We start from the raw sequence: 23,699 nt of genomic DNA, 5'->3' as shown, positions 1-23,699 counted from the left end.
GAGTTCCAGGCCAGCTGGGGCTGCAGGGAGAGCCTGTCTCAAAAAGACCAAAAAAAAAAAAAATTAGCATTCTCTGACTAAACATCCCTACAGTCTTGTATTTGGCAGAAAGTGATCACGTGTTCTAAATAATTGAGAATTCAGGCAACAATATTTTTGGTGTCTTGGTTGACTTTGTTTTTTTTTAATGTTTATTATTTTATTTTATGTGTATGTATGTATTGCCTGCATGTAGGTAAGTGCACCCATGCCATGCAAGGCCCACGGAGGTCAGAAGCCGACTGCAAACACCTGCGAATGCACCTACCTACTCAGGCACCCGGTGAGTTTCCCTTTCCTCTCCTATGTGCAAGAATTTGCAACGAAGTTTCAAAACATGTAAACCCTTTACTCATACTACCCTAATGGTAGAGATACCATCCTACATTCCACGTGGAAACTAGAAGCTCTCAAAACTGAAATTCACGGGTTAAATGAGGCTGGAGTCCGACTCAGTCCCTTCCGAACTCTGAAGTCCCAGCCCTTTTCCAACTATGACACTATCACAAAGGGAGCAAGCAAGCCCTAAGAGAACAGATTCAAGGGCATTAAATGACAACAAAGTAAAATTCCAGACAAGGCTTTTAGGCCTGGGAATGGGGGAGGGGGGAGGAATCACTCTAGAAGGTGAACTTGGCAGCATACAAAATGAACTTGGGGGAGACACAACACACAGGACTCTAATCCCATTACTCAGGAGGCAGAGGCAGGCAGACAGATCTCTGAGTTTGAGGACAGCCTGGTCTACATAGTGTGTTTCAGGTCAGCCAGGGCTACATGGTAAGACCCTATCTCAAAAAACAAAAGAAAAGAAAAGACTGGGTTAGAGGAGGAGGCCAGAAGGTGGAGGCAAGGAAACCACGGCCTGCTCCCACAGTCAACTACGCAAACTGAAGACTGGGGCAGGGGTGGTACTTTGACACACAGCTTCGTTATGTGGCCCTGGCTGGCCCAGAAGTCACTAGTAGACTAGGCTGGCCTCCAACTCCCACCACAATTCAGCACCTTTAAAGCACTTCACTCTTAACTAGCTTCACGAGCCACTCTACTAATACTGCTTTTGAGCCAGGTGTAGTAGTGTGGGCCTATAACCCAAGAGAAGCAGGACCTTGTAAGTTCAAGGCCAGCCAAGTCTGCATACCCAGTTTAAGCAGCCAGGGCTGTGGAGAGCAAGACCTTGTCTCAAGAAACACACAGAAAGAAAAGCCCCAAGGCGTCTTAGTTGAGACTGGAATGGTGGTTACCAGAAGCCAAGGGGCCAAGGGAAAAGGGAAGCCTAGAGAAGTTAGCCGGGGAGGGGCAGGAAGTCTGATGTTCTGTATAGTACAGTGACTACTGACAATAATGTCCTATCGACTTCAAAAATCTAGAATTTTAAGTTTGTACCATAAAGAAGTCATATTTGAAGAAACAAATGTTTACCTATTGAAACACTGCATAATTTAAGTTTTTAAGTATTACTCCACTAATACATACAATTTCTACTTACTTGTTTTTACTTTTATGTCTATGAGTATATTGCCTGCATGTGTGTAAGTACACCCTTGTCATGGAATGCCAGAGGTGGTCAGAAGAGGGTGTCAGATCCCCTGAAACTGGAGTTACAGTTGTTAGCTGCCATATGGATGCTCAGAATTGAACCCAGGTCCTCTGCAGGAGAAGTGAGAACTCTTAACCAGTGAACCATCTCTCCAGCCCGCCGCCCCAAGCCCATTTTTATGTTTTTAGGCATCATTTAAAAATACCCAGTGAGCCGGGCATGGTAGTGTAGGCCTTTCATCCCAGCAGTCTGAAGGCAGAGGTAGGTGGATCTCTGAGATCCAGACCAGCCTGGTCTACAGAACAAGTTCCAGGCCAACTGGGACTCCAGGGAGTCCCTGTCCCAAAAAATGCAAAACACAACAAAAATCAGTGAATGAAAAGTCCCAGGAAGGAACTGCACTTTACAGTGAATCTTCTGATTCAAAGGCTGATTAACTGATTAAAACTACAATGGTTGTGAAAGTTGAAATGTTGCCACTCCAAATACCATGATTTTTTATCCCTTAAGGGCTGGTATTTCTTGATTGTTTAGAATGTCTGGTAGTACTGTTAAACTAGGATTAAAAAATATTAACCAGAGCCAGGCCTGGTGGTCACCCTTAATCCCAGCACTCAGGAGGCAGAGGCAGGCAGATCTGAGGTCAGCCTGGTCTACATAGAGGGTTCCAGAACAGCAGGAAAGACCCTGTCTCTTTAAAAAAAAAAAAAAATAGGAGACAGGAGAGATGGCTCAGCAGTTAAGAGCTGCTCTTCTAGAAGATCCTGGTTCCTAGTACCCATATGGCAGCTAATACCCATCCTTAACTCCAATTCCAGAGGATCAGATGCCTTCTTCTATGCCCTTCTTCTAAGGGCACAAGGCATGCACATGGTATACCCACATGCATACAGGAAAACATTCATAGAGATAAAATAAAAATATCTAAAAATATTAAAAATATCAATTAAAAAAATTAAATAACACCATTTTACTACAAAAAAAAAAAAAAAAAGAGCTGGCAAGATGGTTCAGCAGATAATCAAGTCTGATAACCCATAATCCACACGGTAAGAGAAAACTAACTCCCCAAACTGTCCTTTGATCTCCATGGCACATGCAAGGCCAACACAAAAACATAATGGATACAAGCAAATACAACACATACACACAAAATATAATTAAAGTATGAAAAGTAAAAAAAATTTAAAAGGTCACTGTCACAGTAACTCCTATTAGAGTCTCATTTTCCTTTCTATTAAGATTAAAAATGTAAGGGGCTGGAGAGATGACTCGAGAGCACTGACTGCTCCTGCAGAGGACCCAGGTTCAAATCCCAGCGCCCACATGGTGGCTAACAACTATCCAGCTCCAGGAGATTCAACACCCTCTTCTGACCTCCAGGAACACTGCATAACATGGGTGCATTACCTACATGTAGGTAACACACACACAAAAAAACTTTTTTTAAATAAATAAAACATGTCAGGTGTTATGTCAAATACAGAGGAAAAGAAGTGAGACCCAGACCATACTAGCAGCAGATTTTGATGCTATGATCCAGCCATCTCTTCCTCAATGGTTCTGCCAGCTATTCTCTACTGGAGACTGCTATTCTCCTACTACTCAGCCTCATCTACATCAGATCCCAGGAATGAGCCTTCACAAGAACCAAGGAAAATTAATACTTGGCCCCACATGTACAAAGTATGATGTGTGGCCAATGGGGGAACTATGAATAAAGCCCCTGGGAAAAAACCCCACTTTCTTACACTGAGCCTTCTAGAAGGTGGGCTGATTGAAACTTTTAGAGACTGCAGAGGTTGCGATGTTCAAGGTCTGAAGCCCAAGTACAATTTATCCTGGGCTATCATTAGTCTCCTTAACAGTCATTCATCGCCCACCTTTGGATTTGACCAAATATCCTTGTGAAAATTGAAACCTTTTAGATGGTATTGACAGACCACTAGCTTCCACCAACCAAAGGCTTAGAATCTCATCAGACAGCATCTGAGGCTTACAGCAGAGATTTCCCAACTTTGCTGTAACCGACCTACCTCATGTTTCCACCAATGTATTTGAAAAGTGCCTTGATTTATGACTTTCTTTGTTCTGTTACTATAAAAACTTAATGAAACTATTAAGATGTTGGGAGAAACTGAATCTGTATTCCTGAACCGTGGTCACTCCTACTCGGCTCCAGATTATACTCTCTCTCATCCCCTTTTAGGTGAGAGTTTTGGTTTTTGCATCAACAATATAGTTTTTTTTTATTTTTATTTTTTGACAATATAGTTTTAAAACATTACTTCTTGCCGGGCATGGTGGCACACGCCTTTAATCCCAGCACTCAGGAGGCAGAGGCAGGCGGATCTTTGTGAGTTCAAGGCCAGCCTGGTCTCCATAGCAAATCCAGGCCAGCTAGGGCTACAAGGAGACCCTGTCTCAAAAAGACAAAAAAAATTACTTCATTTGTGAGCCCCACTATATTGCATTAAACCCTTAGGAGATTCCTGATTGTCCATTCTAAGTATAAATTAACTGAAAGTATACACAATATTTCCTTATACACAATATTTATAAATCCCAACTTTATTTCCACTCTAGATGGAACTTAAGATCTTAACTGGTCGGCCTCCTTTCAGTGTCAAACCCTCCACTCACCCAGAAGTAGGTAGTTGTACTGAATGTATCAGGAAATTAGGGATAAAGTAAGATGGATATTAAGAGTGACTTTGAAATGAAACTAGAAACTAGGAACTTCTGGCTTCTCAGGCTCACTTATCACTTCACACAGAAAAAACTGTGAGAGTCGAAACTAAGTAGCTTGAATGCCTGTGTGTGATAGATAAGTAATCCTATGGGAGAAGCCTATCTCAAGAAACAGCTGAAGTTACTAAGTCAGAAGGACTCCAGCCAAAAAAGAAACACAAAAACTGACAGCTCGAGGACTTCATCAATACTGGGCTACAAAGACGCTGACTCTGTGGGCCTCATCCCGACATATCACCCGAGAGACCGAAATTCTGCCCAAGGCCAGGCCGAAATTCTGTTTGAGACCAGATCGAGAACTCCAGCAGAATCTTGGTCTGCTCTAGGATTAGAGAGAGCTTGCCACGACCAGATGTGATCAGAGCCTGTGAATTGACAGCTCCAGCCGGGAGAATGCAGTGATCACGGCAGACGCTGAGTGACTCCACATGGAGTACTGGAAGGACTAACCTCTGGAAGGTATTCCCTTGAGACTTTGGGACTCTGAATTGCTAGAGGAACGGGTTTCCCCTTGAGTGTTTGTGTTGATGTGTATTGTTATGCTTTAACTATGTGATAAATACATATTGCAACCAATAGGTCGTGTGGAGAATCTCTTCTGTTCTGTATGCGCCTGTCATAAGCTCTCCCGAGAAGCAGTGACACACTCAGGACAGGTACTGTCAAGTAACCGCCCCACTCAGGACAGTAGTCAACTGTTGCTGTGTATTTTCAATGGGTGGCTTCCCTAATCAAGAAGTCAAAGGATTTCTTATAAACATAAACCCAAAGTTCTCTCCCCTCCCTCTCCTTTTATTTTCCACCTCACCTATTTTCTCCAAAAAGCATTATGGTGCCTCCCTGCAGCAGAGTGGCATATGGAGCCTGGATCTAGGTACTTTCCACCCAGAAGTGGGCACTTCCTCCCAGTCTCTCACTTGTCTCCAACCATGAATCAAGGCCCACCTCCTAACGCAGATCCCAAACTGGCCACTGACAGACTACATTTGACTTTTATCTGGTTTGTGCTTTTTTGTTTAAGAACATTTTCTTTCACTAACATTTAAAAAAAAATTTTTTTTTTAAATGTCTGATCCTGGTATGGTGGGGCATGTCTTTAATCCCAGCACTGGAGAGGCAGAGGCAGGAGGGTCTACATAGTGAGTGCCCATAGTGTGACCCTGTCTTAAAAAAAAATGTGTATGTGAACTGTTCTCACACAAACTGGATGATTGGCAGCACCAGAGATGACACCCTTACTAGCCACAATTAGTTGTAGTTAAGTGGCGGCAAGCTAGTTCAGTCAGGTTCTTTCATATTCATTGTTAATTGCCTTAAGCTGTGAAACCAGTTTCAGTGCTAGTAACCTTCAACAGCATTCCAAAGAGAAGCACACCCTCCCCCATAACCTAGTTTACCTGAAAAAAACTCAGAGACAAGCAGCTAAGACACCAGGTGAAACAGAGGGCCCTTACTCTATGGGAACTTAGGGAATACCGTAAAATAGCGTAAACAGCAGGAGACCAGGAAGATCATCAGTTTCAGACCACTGGGAGACCCTGCTAAGAAAGGGGGGCGAGGGGGGGGTGGCAGATGTGGAGTTATATTAATAGACAAAAGTAGAAGTGGACCGGGAAATCAAAAGCCCAAAAGAGAAAGGAGAGGCCAAGACACTGAAGAGAAAAAAGCATTTTAAGAAGAAAAATCCGTTGGGGAGAGATGGACTCACGGCCCACCTTAAAACATAGGCGTTAGAAACAGAGCGCCACTGAAATGGGAAAAGGACAGGTAAGCGAGGTCGGGAGGCGAAGGAGGGCTTCAAAGCAAGGCTGGGTATGTAGGTGCAGTGCCGAGGCGTGGAGAGAAGAAAGCCTCCGCCGGGAGAGGACACAGAACAGCAGGCGACGTAGCAAGCGGCCTTACATCTTGGGCGGTAACCCAGGACAACGGGGATGTGAAGCATGGTAGGTTTGGCTGCCACAAGTTTGCCGAGAGAACTGGCGGCCCTGGCGGTCCCGGGTGGACGCCGAGGCATTAAGGCCTCCCCAAACTCCGCTGCATCCCACGGCTTCAGGCTGTGCAGGCTGCAGGAGCGGCTCTGGCTTCCCGGAGGCTGCAGGCACACGGGCTCCCGGGGAGTGGGCAGAGGCCTGGTCTGTACGTGCTGGCGGGTAGAAGTGAAGGGTAAACTACCACGCATTGCTTTCTCTGCAGGAACCAAGGGACTGTTACAACCCGTCCGGGAATAACCGGTGCGTGCCCACTCCAGGTGTACAGAGTGAGGATGTCAGGACCCGACACCTCGGTCCACACCAACACTCAAGAACGGGTCATTCTGCGGGACTCCGACTCCCCACGTCGGCTTTGTCTCCCCAACTACACGGGGATTCCCGACAGTAAGAAAAAGGGCCATTTGTGCACTTTTTTCAGGGTCTCTGAAAGTACCTACTTAGAGCTGAATATGTTTAAAAAAAAAAAAAATGCCGACTTCCTGACCTTGAGACAGAGGCTACCGCTCAGAAATCCTGCACTCTCCGCTGCCAGCAAGAACCCGAACCTAACAGTCCTGACTTGAAGCCCAAATCCCCCGCAACCCCCACGCTCCACCGCGAGGTCGGGGCTAAAGCGCAACTTCACCGCAGCGGGAAACACCCTCGCTCGCCCGCCCGCGGCTCACGCGCCCCTCGCGCCTCTGGGTAAAGCAAACCGCGCTCACCTACGCTCTGCCGCCGCCGAGCACCGCGAAGGTAGACGTCCGCTCGCCAAGGGAGGCACTTCCGGCGCAGGCCGTGACGTCACCCGCGCGCCGGCCTCCGGCCCGAGACGGCTCGGAGTTTCAGGGGATCCGGAAGAAGCGCAGCCGCAGCCTCCCACCTGCTGCTCCCGACCGCGCTGAGGTCGGGGATGTCGGCGCTCCTGAGTGCGGCGGGTACGAGCCGGGACTGAGCCAGTCGCGGAGCTCGCGGCCTCCGCTCCGCCGCGCCGAAGGTAAGCGTACCCGCCTCGGTGCCCCCGCGTCCCGGGACTGCCAGCCCGCCCGCTCGCTAAAGCGACCCCCGAGGTTTCTACGTGATCCTCGGATCACCCAGCGTGGAGCGTCTGTCTCTGGCCAGTTCTGTAGCAGATACTTTGTTATTCCGGCCACTCCGTTCAAATCCGCGACACACGCTCTTCATTACAATCTGATTTTCATTGAGTTTGAGAAATTAATTGCGATGCATTTGTAAACATAGATATTAATTTCCATTCAAAGCCTTCAGACCTATCATATAAAATGTATCATGTCCTAATTGGTGCCGGGCGGGTGGCATACGCCTTTAATTCCGGTGGAGGCTGGCAGATCTCGGGATCAAGGCCAACCTGTTCTATACGGTAACACCACATCGGCGGGCGATACAAAGGGATACCCAGTCTCCAAAACACCAAGGTAAGTAGGTAATTTGGTAGTGCACTAACTTAAGAATTCTTAAGAACTTTATAAAAATACTGAAGCGAAAATTTCCTCTTACGTCACTTCGGAGAAACATTAAGACAGCCCAAAAAAGTCCCCGAACTTGGCAAAAATGAGCCTGGCTTGGGGGCCCACATCTGTAATCCCAGCATTTGAGAGACAAATGGAGGATCAGCAGTTCAAGGCTAGGCTGGGCCGCGTGGGACCCTATGTCAAAACAAACGGGTAGGGGAAGAGGACAAGGTACCCCTTTCTGAGATGGACTGGCAAAGTATGGGTTATATTTTTGGAAAACACTTTCTTAAAACTTCTAGACCAAGCAGAGGTGGAAAATGGCCTTATGGTTTCTCTGGCTTTTTAAAACCCCTTTTCTCCCTGGAGTCCAGCACTAATAAGGCTTACAGACTACTTGAAAGGATTGTAAAAATGTAAATGGTGGCTGGGGAAAATATGGTAATTCACACACAGCCCACATATACCTACACTAACCTTTTTAAATAAATAGAAGGTGTGGAGATTTGCCATAATTAAATCATTGAGAAACACCTACTTTAGATTCCTAATCGATTGGTTTGTTTTCCGTTTTAGAAATGAGTGGTGGCTTGGCTCCGAGTAAGAGCACAGTGTATGTATCCAACCTGCCCTTCTCCCTGACAAACAATGACTTATACCGGGTAAGTCCTTAACTATGCCTATCTAATGATTCTCTATGGAAAGACAGACTGTAGCTTAAGCAATTATTTCTACCTGGCAAAATTCTTAATAACTATATCATAATCTTAAATCATCAAAGTCAAAGGCATCTTCTACAAATATTAGTGTTTAAAATGTTAAAAATATGTAATCTTCAAAGAGAATTTATAGTGCTTTTATATACACAGAAATGGTGATGCATGCCTGTGATTCCAGCATTCTGAAAGCTGAGGCAAGAGGACCATGGGTTCAAGTCTAGTGGAAACTACATAGCATTTTGCTGTCTCAGATCAAAACCAAGCTCGGGCTACAGCTCAGTGGTGGAGCTCTTGCCTAGTATGGTTATCACACACCTGTAATCCTAGCGCACAGGAAGCTGAGGTAGGAGGAACTTAACTTCTGGGCCATCTTGGGCAACTTAGACCACATCTCTCACACACACAAAAAAAAAATAATAATAAGGAGAAAGTTAAAGCAGAAAAGAGGGACATTAGTGTTTTTTTCAGGGTGGAGATAAGATTTTAGATCAGCTGGCAAGGAATAACCTTATTAAAAAGGTCGCTTTGAGGGCTGCGGCTTTGTTCATTTGGCAGTATGCTTGCCTGGCATGCACAAAGCCCCAGGTTTAGTTTCCAATACCACATAAACTAGGCACATATTTGTGATTCCAGCTCTTGGAATATGGAGGCCGAAGATTTCAAGGCCAGCCGGGTGTGGTAGCGAAGGCTTAAAAATTCCAGTACTTGGGAGGCAGAGTCAGGTGGAAAGATTTGAGGCCAGCCTCGTCTACATAGTGAGTTCCAGGCTAACTAGGACTACAGGGAGACGCTGTCTCAAACAAAAAAGCTTCTGAATAAAAATCTGAAGCAAGTAGGAAACAGTTGTATGGATGTCTAGGGCACAAGCATTTTGAAAGAGGAAGGGTAGATAAAAACAAACACATCAAATTGCTTTACAGGCCTGATAAAGATTCTGGCTTCATTCTGAAATGAGAAAGTGTTACAATTGCATAGAAAACTGTTGGGCCCTCCCCATCCACTGTCACAAATACTAAGACCTAGTGGAGTTATACTGCAGCATTATGTAGCTAATCACAGAACTCCACATTGCATTATTTAACTGCCTGTGCTAACATGTTACAAAAGCCTTTTCCAAGGAGCATTATTTCTTTTTTCTTTTTTGTGGGGGGGAGCTTTTTGAGACAGGGTCTCCCTGTAGCCCCAGCTGACCTGGAACTCACTATGTAGACCAGGCTGGCCTTGAACTCACAGAAATCTGCCTACCTCTGCCTCCCAAGTGCTGGGACTAAAGCTATGCACCACCACGCCCAGCTCCAACGAGCATTATTTCTAAGCCTTATATACTAAATCAGAACTCAAGTGTGCAGATTCTGGCTGAACTGTAGACGTAGATAAAGTTGTTCAGGATGGAGATACAGAAGTGAAGAAGAGGAAGGAACCAGCTCTAAAGTGCCTCCGACATATTAATGATGGGAAGAGGATGGAGACCAGCAGACATAAAGGGTGTTTTGTACATGGTCTCACTGTCGCACAGGCTTGCCTTAAACGTGTGATCTTGCTTTACCCTTCCAAGTGCTAGCATTACAGATGTGCACCAACACACTGGGCTGAAAACACGTTTTTATAGAGAAGGTTTTTGATATTACGTGCTGTTTAAGGTCTGTCTTAAACAGTGTTTGCTTCAACCATAGGTGGAAATGACACCACCACTGAGTTAAACACGAGGTTTAGCTGGAGCACTGGTGGTGGTTCTGTTTCTATAGATATGCTGCAGGAGTGCAGCTGCGATCTAGTGTGATCTGCCGTAGATCTATACTGTTGAAGGCTTATTTTCTCTCTGTCCACTCCCTACTAGGAAGTTTAGGTACTAAGGCATATTACATGTGACGCTAGTACCTATAGTACTAGTCTAGTGACTTAGAAAATATTTCTTTGGTCATAAATTATGTGATCTTTTGTTTCAGATATTTTCGAAGTATGGCAAAGTTGTAAAGTAAGTATTCAGATTACAAATTAAACAAAAATAAAATACTATTAACATCTTAAGTTTTTTTCCTATGTGCATAAATATGTTGACAATTTTTATATCATAAATGGCTTTCTATGCAGTATAAAGATTTAATGGTCTTTTAGTATTTCTTTATTATAATTGGCTTAATCTTTATAAGCACTTACCAAATTACTAAAAATGGTCATTCAACTTGAGATATAGACTCACAGTTATGGTAACATACACTTGTAATCCCAGCACTCGGGAGGTAGAGGCAGAGGATGAGGAAGTCAAGGCCTGGTTGACATGGTGAGTTCCAGGCCTGTGAGGCTACAGGGGAGACACTGTCTCAAAAAGAGCACAAAAAAAGAAAAAAACACAAAAGTACTGTAAATGGATTACCATTTTTCAAATAAAGAGTATAATGTTTGGGTGCATATGGGCTTTAAAAGTGCTTGTAGGACTGGTAAATATAAAATGTATTCTCTTCACAGAAAATTTAAAAATCATTGGAAACACAAAATGGCAACTAGATGATAACTGCGGTTAGGGCTGAGAGACAGTGAAAGACAAAATACTTCAGATTTCCACTGAATGACATTCTGTCTGTCTTGTAACCAACATACATTTCAAAAATTTAAAATAGCATGTTTATCTTTAGTTATTTTTCTTCTAGCTTTCTAAAAATGGATATTGAAGTTCATTTGCATCTTGAAATTAAGTTCTTTCAAATTTGCTTTGACATTACATAATCAGAAATGGACCTGCCACACAGCAAAATGGCACATGCCTTTAATCGCACCACTCAGGAGGCAGGAGCAGAGGCTCAGGCAGAGGTAGAGACGGAGAGATCTGTAAGATCCAGGCCAGGATGGCCTACATAGCAAGTTCTAGGCCAGCTGGGGCTACAGGAAAACCTGTCTCAACATAAACACAGGGGGAAAAAATGCATCTGGATAAATTTTTGGGACACAGAACTTTGAATGGTTTTCCTGAGGAAATGCATTCTTGGTGGAAGGTGACAAATACATATGCTAGGCATTGCTCTTTTCCTTACCTGTCTAATTCATACAACTACCCTTAAGATAGGTCTTATTACTACTCTGATACTTTGAGTGATGAAACTAAAGTACATTGTAAACCCCAGGGACTGCTAGTTAGTGATAGAGAGAACACTTAATCCATCAGTCTGATTCCAGAGTCCACTTCCCTAAATAAACCATTTAGTTACTTTTTCTAGGTTTTTTTCTCTTTTCTAAAATACCTGAATGAATCTCCATCCAGGTGCACAATTCTGAAGCAGGGGAATGCTGTAAGGTTAAAAACAGTTGTAGATGCCTGTAAACAGAGCAGCCCTAATCTAGAGAGTCAGGAAGGTCAGCATCCTTTGAGGAAAACAGAATGGAAGAACCATTTCAAGTTCAAGGAACTAGATGTGCATGAAAGTAAAAAGATACAATGAGGTCAAGAAACAGAAAAGCCAGTGTGTTTGGAAATGAGTGAGTCCTGATCACATTCTTAACTGCTGAGCGACATCCCTAGCCCCTAAAATTTTCAAAGCTCATTCTGGCCTTGGTGTAGACTACATTGGGAATGTCAAGGAGGAAGTTATATTTCACTGGCCTTACTGGCATCAAGTCATTGCTAATCAGGTGTCTGACACCTCTGCAGCTCTTTTTCTGGCTGCTGACATACACACCCAACACCCCATAAATTGACCCTTGAAACATTATTAACTGCTGTGGACCAACGACTCTGACACTGCACCCAGCAGCTTAAGCTACCAGTCCTAACTCCTGACTGACAAGTCATGTGATTGCAGACCCATTCATGGGTAAAGCAATAATACAGCACCATTTTAGGACTCCTTGGAGCACATTTTCAGAACTTCTTGAATTTTTGTCTACTGGACTGCAATCCTCATTAGCCCCAAATAAATGTAATTTCCTTTGTTCTAGACTAATTTGATGTTATTCTTAGCCAATGGGGGGATAAGCACAAAGTCAGATGACTAGTCTGGAAGCTTTTAACTAGAGCAAGGAAGAAAGCTGGTCAGATTTGAGAGATCATTAAGGAGTTGAGTGCGTTAGACCTGGTGTGTGTAAGGATGAGATGCACATGGTGTTCAGGAAACACCCAGGCTTCCTGGAACTGCGTCTGCTTCACATGACCTGAGTGATGAGCCCAGCATATTCCTGTGTCAGAAAATGATGGTGCTGTCTGCTTTTCACCTGCCAGAAGCACAGAGGTCAGCAGAGGTTTGTACTTTAAATCTGGCTGTGGTTTGCTTTTTGGTTTTATTTTTGTTTTTCTCTGTTACTATAGAAGGTGTGGCTAATGCAGTATCCCACTGTAATTAGTTTACAAGTCTATAAGCTTTTTCCTGAGGGTAACCTGTGCTTTGCCTTTTCACTGTAGTGCTCAGTGTCCAGACCTGGCTGAATGTCCAGATGAATAACCATATAGGTATACTTTTTTTTTTCTTTTTTTTTTAAGATAGAGTCTCTCTATATAGCTCTGGCTGAACTAAACTCACTATGTAGACCAGGCTGGCCTTGAATTCATAGAGATCCCCCTGCTTCTGCCTCCCAAGTACTCGGATTAAAGGCGTGTACCGTCATGTCTAGTGGGTGTACTCTTTTTTTTTTAATAATTTATTGAGAATTTCATACATGCATATAAGGTGTTTTGATCAAATCCATGCCCACACCCTCCCCTCCAACTCCTCCCATATCTCCCATCACTTTTTTTTCTGATAACTTCATGTACTTTCTTTAATTTTTTTTTTAAATGGGGCTTTTCGCTACTCTTAACATTCCCCCTTCTGAAGAGGTAACCCTAAAATCTTTTAAGGATTAGATAAAAGCTCACAAATATGTTCAACATTTTTGGCCTTTGGAACGGAGTACATTGCTAAGAGGCCCAAGTACATTGTGAGTTTTAGCCAAGAAACTGGCTACTTTTCTTGAGGGTCTTTTTACCCTAACTGCCTAGCCAATTCCTACCTCTTATTCTTACCACACCATCCTCTGAAAGGTTACCCAACTTGAGGATAGGGAGTCAGGACACAGACCACTCTGGCTTCTTCCATGCTGAACAGGGACGCAGGGTGAGGCAATTGGAGTACTCCTTCAGCGGGTCTATCGAAAAGACTCCCAAATTGCATAACTCTTATCTCTAAGGGGAAAAAAAGCCCTTAAATCGTGACTAGGAGATGTGAAGGAGAAGTAAAGGCAAGAGTAATTAGCATTACAAGTTCTAGACAGGTAACTAGAAAAAAGTCAGAACTGGGCAATTTTCAAATGTTCATATGACAGTCTATTGGAATTTCTTGACAAGGGCTTCCAAAAGCATCCCTCTATTGGGTTCCTCCTCGTTTTTCTATTGTCTTCCAAGGCTGGAGATGGGTGAACTCTTGAGAAACTACTTCTCCCATTTCTATTTTCTTGTTCCAACATAATGAGCAAAGTACATAGAAATTACAGTGGCAACATTAAAAGGCTTTATATTAAAACAGATAAAGTGGAGCATTGTATATTGAAAAGATAAATTTAGGAAAATCTAGTTAATAGAAAGGAGAAGAAATTATTTCCATTCAAAGGTATTGGGAACTGACACATAATCCTAAATGCTGTAATGAAGTAAGATTGAGAGGGGGAAACAGAAGACATTCAGGGCCCGGTGTTGAAGCCCTGGCCACACTGCAGGAACTTGAGAGGCTAGAACTCATGGTTTGGATGGGAAGGAGCAGTGACATTAAGAATGGGTGGAGTTACAAAGAGTACTGACTTCCAGGAGAGAATAGATAACGTAAGGAGCCTCTGATGGAACCAGGTATGGTGGGGTATGCTATAATCCCAGCTGCCAGGGAGACTGACTTAGGAGGGTCCAAACTTTGAGGCCAGCGTGACTTACATAGTAAGACATGCCTTATATTGAACGCTTGACTAAAATACCATCATACCAAGTCACCAAGGCCACTGTGTCCTTTTATAAAAGTTTTTCTGTTTACTCCAACCAATTGAGAAATAATAGTTACTTATTATGAGCTGCCTTCCCGATCCCAGATTGTAACTAGTAAAAGGCTGGGGTTAGCAACTTAGGTTTTCCTTCTCCAGATTCTCATTATAAATTCACTCTTGGCTCTGGGACTAGTGGGCATTCTCCCAGCTGCTCTGTAGTCTTAGTGCTGACAGCTGCAGGAATTTGTCCCACAGCTGGCTCCTTTTTCTGACTGGCATCCACAATTGTCCAGTTAACTTCCTTTGTCTCAACTTTGGTTAACATGCATTTTTTAGATTAAACCATTTTAGCTACCCATTTTCCCCAACATGGTTTCCATTTGCTTCTTTTTTAATTATTTATTGTTACTGTTGTGTGTGTGATATGCATGATGAGCACATGGATAGAAGTCAGAGGACAACATTGTGAAGTCAGTTCTCTGCTTTCACCTTTGCACGGGTCTGGAGATCGAACTAGGGGCCTAAGGCTTGCACAGCAACTGCTTTACCCACAGAGCCACCTCACTGGCCCAGTATTTGTTTTTTTAATGAAATTAGGCATTCTTTTTTGTAATATGGTGACATTGTTTTACCAGTTTCATTCCATTGACAATATATGTATCTTAACCCAAAACCAAATAAAATGTTAATATGTGAATAATAGCATTACATAAAATTCCTGTTAATTTACTTAGATGTCCTTTTGTCTATTTTCCCGTAATTCAAATCTTAGAAAATTGTTTAGCTTTCTCTTGAACACTGTCATTTGGAAATCATTATAACCAAATGTATATGGAAAACAGAGATAAAGAGCTGGGCATGGTGGCACAAGCCTTTAATACCAGGCAGAGGCAGGGAGTTCTCTTGAGATTTGGGCTATCCTGGTCTGCATAGTGAGTTTAGGCCAGCTGGAGCTACAGGAAGACCCTGTCTCGAGAGGCTGGAGAGATTGCTCAGTGGTTAAGAACACTGGCTGCTCTTGCAGAGGACCCAGGTTTGATGGCAGCTAGCACCTGTCTGTTACTCTAGTTCCAGGGGATTGATGCTCTTTTCTAACCTCTGCAGGCATTGCACAAGGGTCCACTTACATTCAGACAATACACTCATACAACATAAAAGTAATTTAAAAAAAAAATTTTTAAGACCCAAAGGATAGCAGAGAGAAGAACCAGATCCTGCTGGCTCTTTGGGGGCAGAGGCCAGAGATCGATATTGGGTGTTTTCCTTGACCACTTGTCAAGGAAGTAGAAGTGAAGGCCGCACAGCTGGGAGTGTTAGGAGTCTGAACTCATGTTTGCTGCTAATGCAAGCACTTTTCTGACTAAGCCATCTCCCCAGACCTCCATGACCTGAGGCAGAGACAGGAGAAGAAAGCCCCACTCAGTGACCAAAGTGTGGAGGAATGAGCTTCATCTGAACACAGGGGAGTAGACTAGCTGCAGGTAGGACAGGAATAGCAAGGGCTGGCTAGACGGTGAAAGGGAGGAGCAACTCCGATGTCACCACCTTTCACTCTTTTATAGTCTGAAGTTTTCAGACACAGTAAATGGTACATGTCTTTAACCCAGTGTTAGGGGTGCAAAATACATAGACACACAACAAAGACAGGTCAAGTCAGGCCTTTTCATCTTGTTCTAATGACCCTGCCAAACTACAAGCCCAAATGAAGAGTTAATAGTCTCAGGAAATACGTCCTTCAAATCCCTGAAAAGTAACCAAGGCAACTGTTGTCACTACCCACTCAGCAGAGACATCTGCATCACAGCCAGTAGGAGACAGTTCACTGTCCAACTGTGTGACCTCCAAAAAGGGATTTTTAAGTCAACTAAGAGTACATCTAGCTGGGCATATTTAGATGCAGTTAGGTTTCCTTGGTTATAAGATCAAAATTTCCAGTGAATCCAGTGTAAAGCTTTCCTCTTTTTTGCTTTTTTCCCCTTTGTGTGTGTGTACAGAGAGAGACATGAAGCGACCTCTCTCCCTCTCCTGACTCCCTTTAGATGGGGTCTCTGAAGCCGAAGCTCACGGTGTCTGCTGCAAACCCAGGTCCTCACGTTTGCACAGCAAGCACTGTTCTACTGAGTCATCTCAACCCCTGCTCTTAAAAATATTACGAAGGGTTGGAGAGATGGCTCAGCAGTTAAAAGCACCGGCTGCTCTTGCGGAAGACCCAGGTTTGAGTCCCAGCACCCACATAGCAGGTAGCAACTGTCCATAACTCCAGTTCTGGGGATCCGACAGCCTCTTGTCCTCCACAGGCACTGTACAACACGGGTGCACTTACACACATGCAGGCAGAAACATTTTTTAAATTAAAAAGAAAATTCTCCATCCAAATTCACCTGTTGTTAGCGTTTCCATTTCCTGTCTTTGCATGCTCTACTCTGTGTGAATGTATACATGTATATGTACATATTGTTTTGTGAGTTGTTTCAAGGTACTTTACAAACCTCATTGCCCCTTATGTCTAAGTACATAAATGTTTTATTTCCTAAAAATATATAGCATATATAAGCACAGTATAGTTACTTACTTCACCAATTTCTTTTGATGCAGTTCCTTTATTGAATCAGCCATATATGTGTTCCAAGGTTTTCAGTTGATACAGTAATATCCTAGATAACATTTTCCCTCCAGAACATGATCCATTCTAGAGTGAAGTGCTGCCTTTAACTGATGTTCCTGAGTAGATCTGGGTTCTGTTTTCTTGGTCATCACTTCATAGCTGATGAGGTGCCATCCCTAGAGGCAGACAGTGTCCATCTGTTGTCACCTAGTGAGAGCACTTCTGGTCACCTGTCAAGAGGCTTTCCATTTTCTTCACTACCCACTTTATTCTCCCGTAGCAACTGATAGACAGTGTTTGGGACAGTGTAAGTACCCTGCTCCACATGAACGACATTTTTGCTACGCCATGTCGATGGCTCTCTCCAACCTGATTACCGTGATTGTTGGAACATGTTTTTTCCAGCTCCGGCACTTGCCCTGCACCCACCTCCTTAGCGTCCTGCTGCACGCGGGAGCTCTTCCTTCCCCGTGTGTTCATTACTGAGGCAGACTTACACGTCCCTACTTCTGTATGTCACAGTTCATCATTGCACTGCATTTTCCTATTCCAGCTGTGCTGCATTTGGCCAGTGGCCACTGAGTAGTTGTTGTCTATATTATTGTTGTGTCCTGCTCAGTGTTCTGTTTCATTTCTTTCTTACAACATGAAGTTGCATGCTCTCTTGCCTCTACTGTGCTGCAGCCTTGGAATCAACCATTTTTCCTAAGAGTTCTGTTAAACAATGTTTTGCTTTGCTTTGCTTTGCATTAAGACAAGGTCTCATTTATAATATAGGCCAAACTAGCCTTTAACCTGCTGCAGTCCTCCTCCCTGAGCATCCTGAGTATTCAGATTATAAACATGTGCCTCCACACCAGGCTTCAGTATTGTTCTTTAAGTGTACTGGATGCTATGTGGTTAGCAGTTCCTGTAAGGCAAGTGTGTTGAAGTAGGACTAAGGACTACTAAACTGGAGATGTCTCTGAAAAGAGTAGTAGGAAAACTACTGTGATTTAATTCTGAAACTGTAGAGAAACAGTAAATCATTTTGCTTTTTGTGCACAAGAGAATATCTCAGTTTTCACTGGAGGTTTCTGCAGGGTAGGAAGTTAGTAGAGAATTTCGCTTGCTCCTCAAGATTCCACCAGGCTTGTCTCTGGACGCCCCCTTCACTCTCTGGTCAGTTCCCACTTGTAGCTGCGTTCACCTTTATCGCCAGTGACACTTTCTCATTTCTGTTGTCCTTGACACCTCCTGGCATTGAAGAGATGGCTGCTTTAAGTAAATTTCTTTCTTGTTCTTCCTCATTCTCTATCAGACAGGGTCTCATGTAGCCCAGGCTGACCTCAAACTCATTAGTGGAGGATGACCCTGAACTCTTGGTCCTTTTGCTGCCCCTCACTAAGTGCTGGGATTATAAGCATGCACCACTAAGCATGAATTTTATTTGTCTTACTTGTAAATGCTTACTACTTAACCTGTTTTTAAAATCTTGGATTTCCTAAGCAGTTATTAAAGCCTGTCTTGCTTATTTCTGCCTGTTTTTAATCTGACTCTGTTCATGCTTTAAGGGTTACCATCATGAAGGATAAAGACACTAGGAAGAGTAAAGGGGTTGCCTTCATTCTATTTTTGGATAAAGACTCTGCACAAAACTGCACCCGAGCAATAAACAACAAGCAGGTAAGCCATTGTTCTCATCAAGGTTTTAACCAAAAGTCTTTGTGTTCATCTAAACCCAGAAACGGGGCTACGTAGATGGTTGAGTCTGCCTAGCACCTGTGATTCAGTAGTATCTGCCTTTTTGGAGAAAGAGATGTCAACATTGTACTGGATTCTTAAACTATTGGTAGACTCTATGGAAAAAAATGCTACACAGTAGAATTCTCACACATTTATTACAATAATCCAAAACATAAAGTGGAAGTACAGACGAGGAAACCAGAAGAGCTGGTTTAGGCCTCGGTGAGATGCCTTCTTCTACATCCACTTTCTCTCATTTAGTTATTCGGTAGAGTGATAAAGGCAAGCATCGCTATTGACAACGGAAGGGCAGCTGAGTTCATCCGAAGGCGAAACTACTTTGATAAATCTAAGTGTTACGAATGTGGGGTAAGAAAACCTAAAACGCAGTGACCCTCTCATAGTTTAAGGTATTCTTCATACTGCTCTTTTATTGGTGCCCTACAGTTTGGGGAGGGTTGGTTGGTTGTTTTGGTGTGGATGTGGCATATGTATGGGGTGAGGTGGGGGGTGTTGCATGCATGGAGTCCAGAAGAGGATTCCAAGTACCCAGTCTGATGAGTAAGATTAAAGGTATGGGCTACCTTACCCAGCTCGGGACTTTTTTAAAAAGATAGGATCTCTAACAAGGTGGCTTTAAACTTCCTGTCCTGCCTCCGCTTCCAGGGTGCTGGGATTACAGGCATGTGGGCTACACCTGGTTTATATGAGGCTGGGGATTCAAATCCAGTGCTACATATATGCTAGGCCAGCTCTGTACTAGGTGAGCTGCATCCCCAACCTACTTTGTACATTTTTATAGTTCTTTAATTTTCCCCTTAAAATTTTTGTTTACATTTATTTATCCTGATTTTTCCCAAAGTAATTTACCATTAAGCTTTTTTTTTTTTTTTTTTTTTTTTAAATGGGATGTATTGAAATCTTTTGGTACTATTATTCTAAAATACAGTTTGGAAAATGCTTTTCTAAGCGTATTCTCTCTTTACTAAATTAACAGAAATAATACCTCTTGGGTTCAGGCATGAGCCAAGTACAAAGAACATGATTATTTAAGGTTTTTGTCAAACTTGAAAAACATGATTTTTTTTCTTCTATTGTTCCAATCTTGGCTCAGTCTCTCCTATACAACCCTTTAACATAATCGTAAATATATTTTAGTGAGCTAATGTGCGGGTTGTAATTCAGAGTTTTTATGTTTTATAATTCAGTATTCTACTTCATATGATGATAATCCAGCTTAGTCAAGTAGGACTGTACTACAAATACCTGCTAGGCAAGTACTATATACCACTGAGCTGTAGCTCCAGCCTCTACTTGTTATTAAAACTGAGTTTTCAGCAACATCCCACAAATTAGAAGAAATCATTCTATCCCTATTTTAACAGCTGAAAGCTAGAATGTTTACTTGAGGCCAATGATCCATTTAAATTTGTGTTATTTTATACTGTGAAATGGGATTTAGCTCGTAAAGAAGATGCTAAAATGCTCCCTATTACTAAAGTCACGAGTTCAGAGTTGCACCATCACAGACACCCCTGAACCTGAAAGTAGCCAAGTTTCGTCATCAGTTCCGTTTGCACATCCCAGGCCCAGAATGCTGCTCTTTGAGTGGCACCCTTAGTCTCGGGTCCAGCCAGCTTTGTTATGCCTGCTGCAGCATTTCTTCTTTAATGTCAAACAAAAGGAAAGCGGCCACTTGAGTTATGCCTGTCCTAAAAATATGCTTGGAGAACGTGAGCCTCCAAAGAAGAAGGAGAAAAAGAAGAAAAAGAAAATCCCTGAACCAGAAGAAGACACGTATGTGCATCTCTCACTACTTCTTGACTGTGTGCTGTCTTTTTGCCGTTGGCTGTCTGCATTCTGAAAGGTTTTTTTCTTTAATAATTTAGTGAGGAAGTGGAAGTAAGCGAAGAAGAAGGGGAAGATCCTGCCCTGGACAGTCTCAGTCAGGCCATAGCATTCCAGGTACTGAACTGTTCTTTATAAGGGACTGTGGCCAGGGATATTTCTCAGTGATGGACTTGATTAGTTGCTTAGCATGGGCTTGCTCACCAGCACTGAAAAAACAAACCACAGAAGGAATGGAAATACTGTGTTGTAATCTGATTTAGTGTTCTGATTGACTTTTAACTGAGTATAGAGGGTGCATGCCTATAATCCCACCAACTTGGGGGACCAAAGTACAATCACGGGAGCCTTGGAATTCAAGGTCAGACTGGTCAAGACCTTGTCTTGGAATAAAAAAGAAAAATGGGGGCTGGAGAGATGGCTCAGCTGTTGATTCCCAGCACCCACATGGCAGCTACAGACCGTCCTTAACTCCAGTTCCAGGGGAATCCGAAGCCCTCTTCTCATCTCTGTAGTATTGCGTGGCACAGGTGCACTCACATACATGCAGGCGACACACTCATACACATAAAATTAAAAAATAATAAATAAGAAAAATGTAGTAGCCAGTCATAGGGGAGCACGTCTACAGTCTCAGGATGCAAAAGGCTACAGCAGGATGCTCACAGGTTTGAGGCTAGACTGGACTACTCAGTGAAACACTCTTAAAAGAATAAATAGATGAATAACAAACAGAATAAAAATGTATAAATGATACAGGGTACCATGGTATATTTTGGGTTAGAGGTGATCAGTATACAGATCGCCTCGTCATGGCAATCTGTCTTCCCTATTTGCCTGAATTGGTGGCAACGTGTTTCTAAATAGAACATTCCCATTTGTTCTTTCTACATTGTATGGGTCCCATGTACTTTTTAGTTTCTTAATCTGCCTTCATTTTAGAATTGAGCAGAGCTGTTGGATTAGCTGGGCATGAGACCACACACCTATAATCCCAGCACTTGAGAGGTGCTTGAGAAATGGAAGGATCAGGAGCTCAAGGCCAGCCTGGGCTACATGACACCCTATATCAAAAATTAAATTAGTTCTTAAATCAAAACAGCTGTTTGTGTCTTTAGCTCATCTAAAAGGTTTTCTTAGAAATTGCCTGGAATGGGGGCTGGAGAGATGGTTCAGTGGTTAAGAGCACTGGTGGCTCTTTCAGAGGACCTGAGTTCAATCCTTGGCACCTACATGGCAGCTAACAACTATCTATAACTCTAGTTCCAGGGGATCCGAGACCCTCTTCAGACCTCAGGCATTACACAACACAGGTGCACTTAATATACATGTAGGCAATACACTCATACACACTTTAAAGCTTAAAATAAGAACTTTTGTGTGTGTGTGTGTGTCCTTTTGAGGCATTCTTCCTATAGCCCCAGCTGGCGTGGCCCTTGCTATATAAACCAGGCTGGCCTCAATCTACAAAGATTCACCTGCCTCTGCCTCCTGAGTGCTGGGACTAAAGACGTGGTACACTGCCATGCCCAGCTTCAATAAAAAAAAAATTTAAAAAAAAAAAAAAAAAAAAAAAAAGAAAGAAAGAAAAGAAAAAGAAATTGCCTAAGATGAAGCTAGTCATAATAATATAGACCTGTAATCCCAGTTTAGGAGCCTGAGGCAATAAGATCATGAGTTCAAGGCCAGCCTAGGCTGCATAGCAGGGTCCAGGCCAGCATGACTACAGAGTGAGACCTTGTCACACAACAAAACAAAAAGGCTAGTGATTTAGCTTAGATGGTAGCATATGCCAGGCTCCAGGCTTATCCCCAGCACTGTGTGAGCTGGGTGTGGTAATGTTTACTTGTGACCCCAGCTTTCAGGAGGTAGAGGCAGAAGACTCAGTTCAAAGTCAACCTTGCTATATGTGGAGTCAAGACTTACCTAAAAACAAAACCTTCCTCAGATATTTTGAATAATACTGTGGTTAGAACCAAATTTGTCTCTATGGCCTGGGAGGATTAAAAAACTGGTGGTTGTGTTCTGGTTTTGCCTGATTTGAATTACCATGATGTGCCATAAAATGTTTTTGTCTCCTTTTTTCTGAAACATATTACAGCAAGCCAAAGTGGAGGAAGAACAAAACAAATGGAGACCCAGTCCAGGTGGCGCCTCGACTTCAGATGATTCTAGACGCCCACGGATTAAAAAAAGCACTTATTTCAGTGACGAAGAGGAACTTAGTGATTAAAAGTCTGTTTATAATGTAAATATTGCTAAAATAAAATCTCGTTGTACAAAATACAGTTGTGAACTGGAGACAGTTTTTAGTATTTGAGTATAAAACTACGTAAAATCTCCAGTGAACATGGAACTGTCATTCCCTCCTGTGAACTGGTGCTATAATCCCCTTCCATGAACCTGGAGCTGTGGTCCCCAACGGTGACGCACAACATTGCTCTGGTGGTGAGCTCACGTGGAGCAGATTGGCAGATGGAGGACAGCCCGATGTTGGGCAGCAGATTCAGCCCTGAGTAACTGCATTCTGGGCAATCCCCTCCCTCAGGGTCCCAGGCTGTTCATGGAAAGTAGCTTTGTCTCTGTGTTGAGCTTATCCTGGGGATGGAAGGTTTCTGTCACGTGCATATTCTAGACCTGGGAGGACTGATTCCTCCTTGTTGGCTAGCTGTGGTCCTGACTCCACACATGATCCTGGGCATCCTGGTCTTAACATTGGACCTCGCCCATGCCTAGGTAGACACCAAGAAGTTTCCATCATTTTTCCATTACTCTTCTACAGCCCCAGTATGCCTTCACCTGTGCCCTACAGAAAATGTAAACCACCTAATTGATCTAGAGATAAAAATCACAGCCTGAGAAGTTAAAATTTAATAACTGATACAACTCTCAAGCTGAAAATAGGTAATTTAATTTAGAATATAACTTCACAGCTCTATGTACTATAAATTTTGAGTATATTTACTGACAAAACTAACCAACAATACTCTGAAATTTCTCACTGTTGCTGTATTGTAAGTTTCATGATCATTTCCCTTCCACATTCTCCAACCTATACAAAGTTTTTCAATGTAATATTTTTTAAAAAGCAGTGCT

General features: G+C 43.0%; 2 protein-coding genes across 17 annotated transcripts in view; one reads left to right on the top strand and one right to left on the bottom strand.

Moving 5' to 3' along the window:
• The window catches only part of Pphln1 (periphilin 1), a 143,061-nt gene extending 135,919 nt beyond the window's left edge, over positions 1–7,142 (bottom strand). For 2 of the 14 annotated variants that reach the window (XM_008844847.3, XM_008844853.3), the window contains exon 1: positions 7,026–7,142. Coding sequence is in view for 12 of the 14 variants with exons in the window: in XM_029569197.1 (XP_029425057.1) it covers positions 6,233–6,344 (112 nt within the window). In the remaining 2 variants the exon portion in view is untranslated. Of the gene's footprint in view, positions 1–6,232; positions 6,460–7,025 lie in introns of those variants that run through there. The other 12 variants (XM_029569193.1, XM_029569196.1, XM_029569201.1 and 9 more) reach the window with 10 other exon arrangements.
• Positions 7,127–22,888, top strand: Zcrb1 (zinc finger CCHC-type and RNA binding motif containing 1). 3 transcript variants are annotated; one of them, XM_029569203.1, is made up of 9 exons: positions 7,127–7,297; positions 8,349–8,434; positions 8,642–8,834; positions 10,438–10,466; positions 18,584–18,695; positions 19,017–19,124; positions 20,440–20,552; positions 20,645–20,720; positions 22,705–22,887. In XM_029569203.1, exons 5-9 carry the CDS (start codon positions 18,594–18,596, stop codon positions 22,834–22,836), a joined length of 531 nt encoding a protein of 176 aa, XP_029425063.1. In that variant the 5' UTR covers positions 7,127–7,297; positions 8,349–8,434; positions 8,642–8,834; positions 10,438–10,466; positions 18,584–18,593; the 3' UTR covers positions 22,837–22,887. The 3 variants fall into 3 exon arrangements, with proteins under 3 accessions (XP_029425063.1, XP_008843067.1, XP_029425064.1); XM_008844845.3 differs by lacking the exon at positions 8,642–8,834 and having other exon boundaries at positions 7,129–7,297; positions 22,705–22,888; XM_029569204.1 differs by lacking the exons at positions 7,127–7,297; positions 8,349–8,434; positions 8,642–8,834; positions 10,438–10,466 and adding an exon at positions 12,853–12,929.
• The last annotated feature ends 811 nt before the right edge of the window (positions 22,889–23,699 follow it).

This window comes from Nannospalax galili, unplaced genomic scaffold (genome assembly GCF_000622305.1).
Source record: "Nannospalax galili isolate Female #2095 unplaced genomic scaffold, S.galili_v1.0 scaffold1022, whole genome shotgun sequence".
Taxonomy (NCBI): domain Eukaryota; kingdom Metazoa; phylum Chordata; class Mammalia; order Rodentia; family Spalacidae; genus Nannospalax; species Nannospalax galili.
Note: the sequence above shows the minus strand (reverse complement) of the source record. Positions and strands in the feature narration are given on the sequence as shown.

Coding starts and splice junctions, on each gene's coding strand:
- Zcrb1 (XM_008844845.3), top strand. CDS start 8,351: ATGAGTGGTGGCTTGGCTCCGAGTAAGAGCACAGTGTATGTATCCAAC. Junction 19,125..20,439: donor CTAAGTGTTACGAATGTGGG/GTAAGAAAACCT, acceptor GTCAAACAAAAG/GAAAGCGGCCACTTGAGTTA. Junction 20,721..22,704: donor GTCAGGCCATAGCATTCCAG/GTACTGAACTGT, acceptor AACATATTACAG/CAAGCCAAAGTGGAGGAAGA.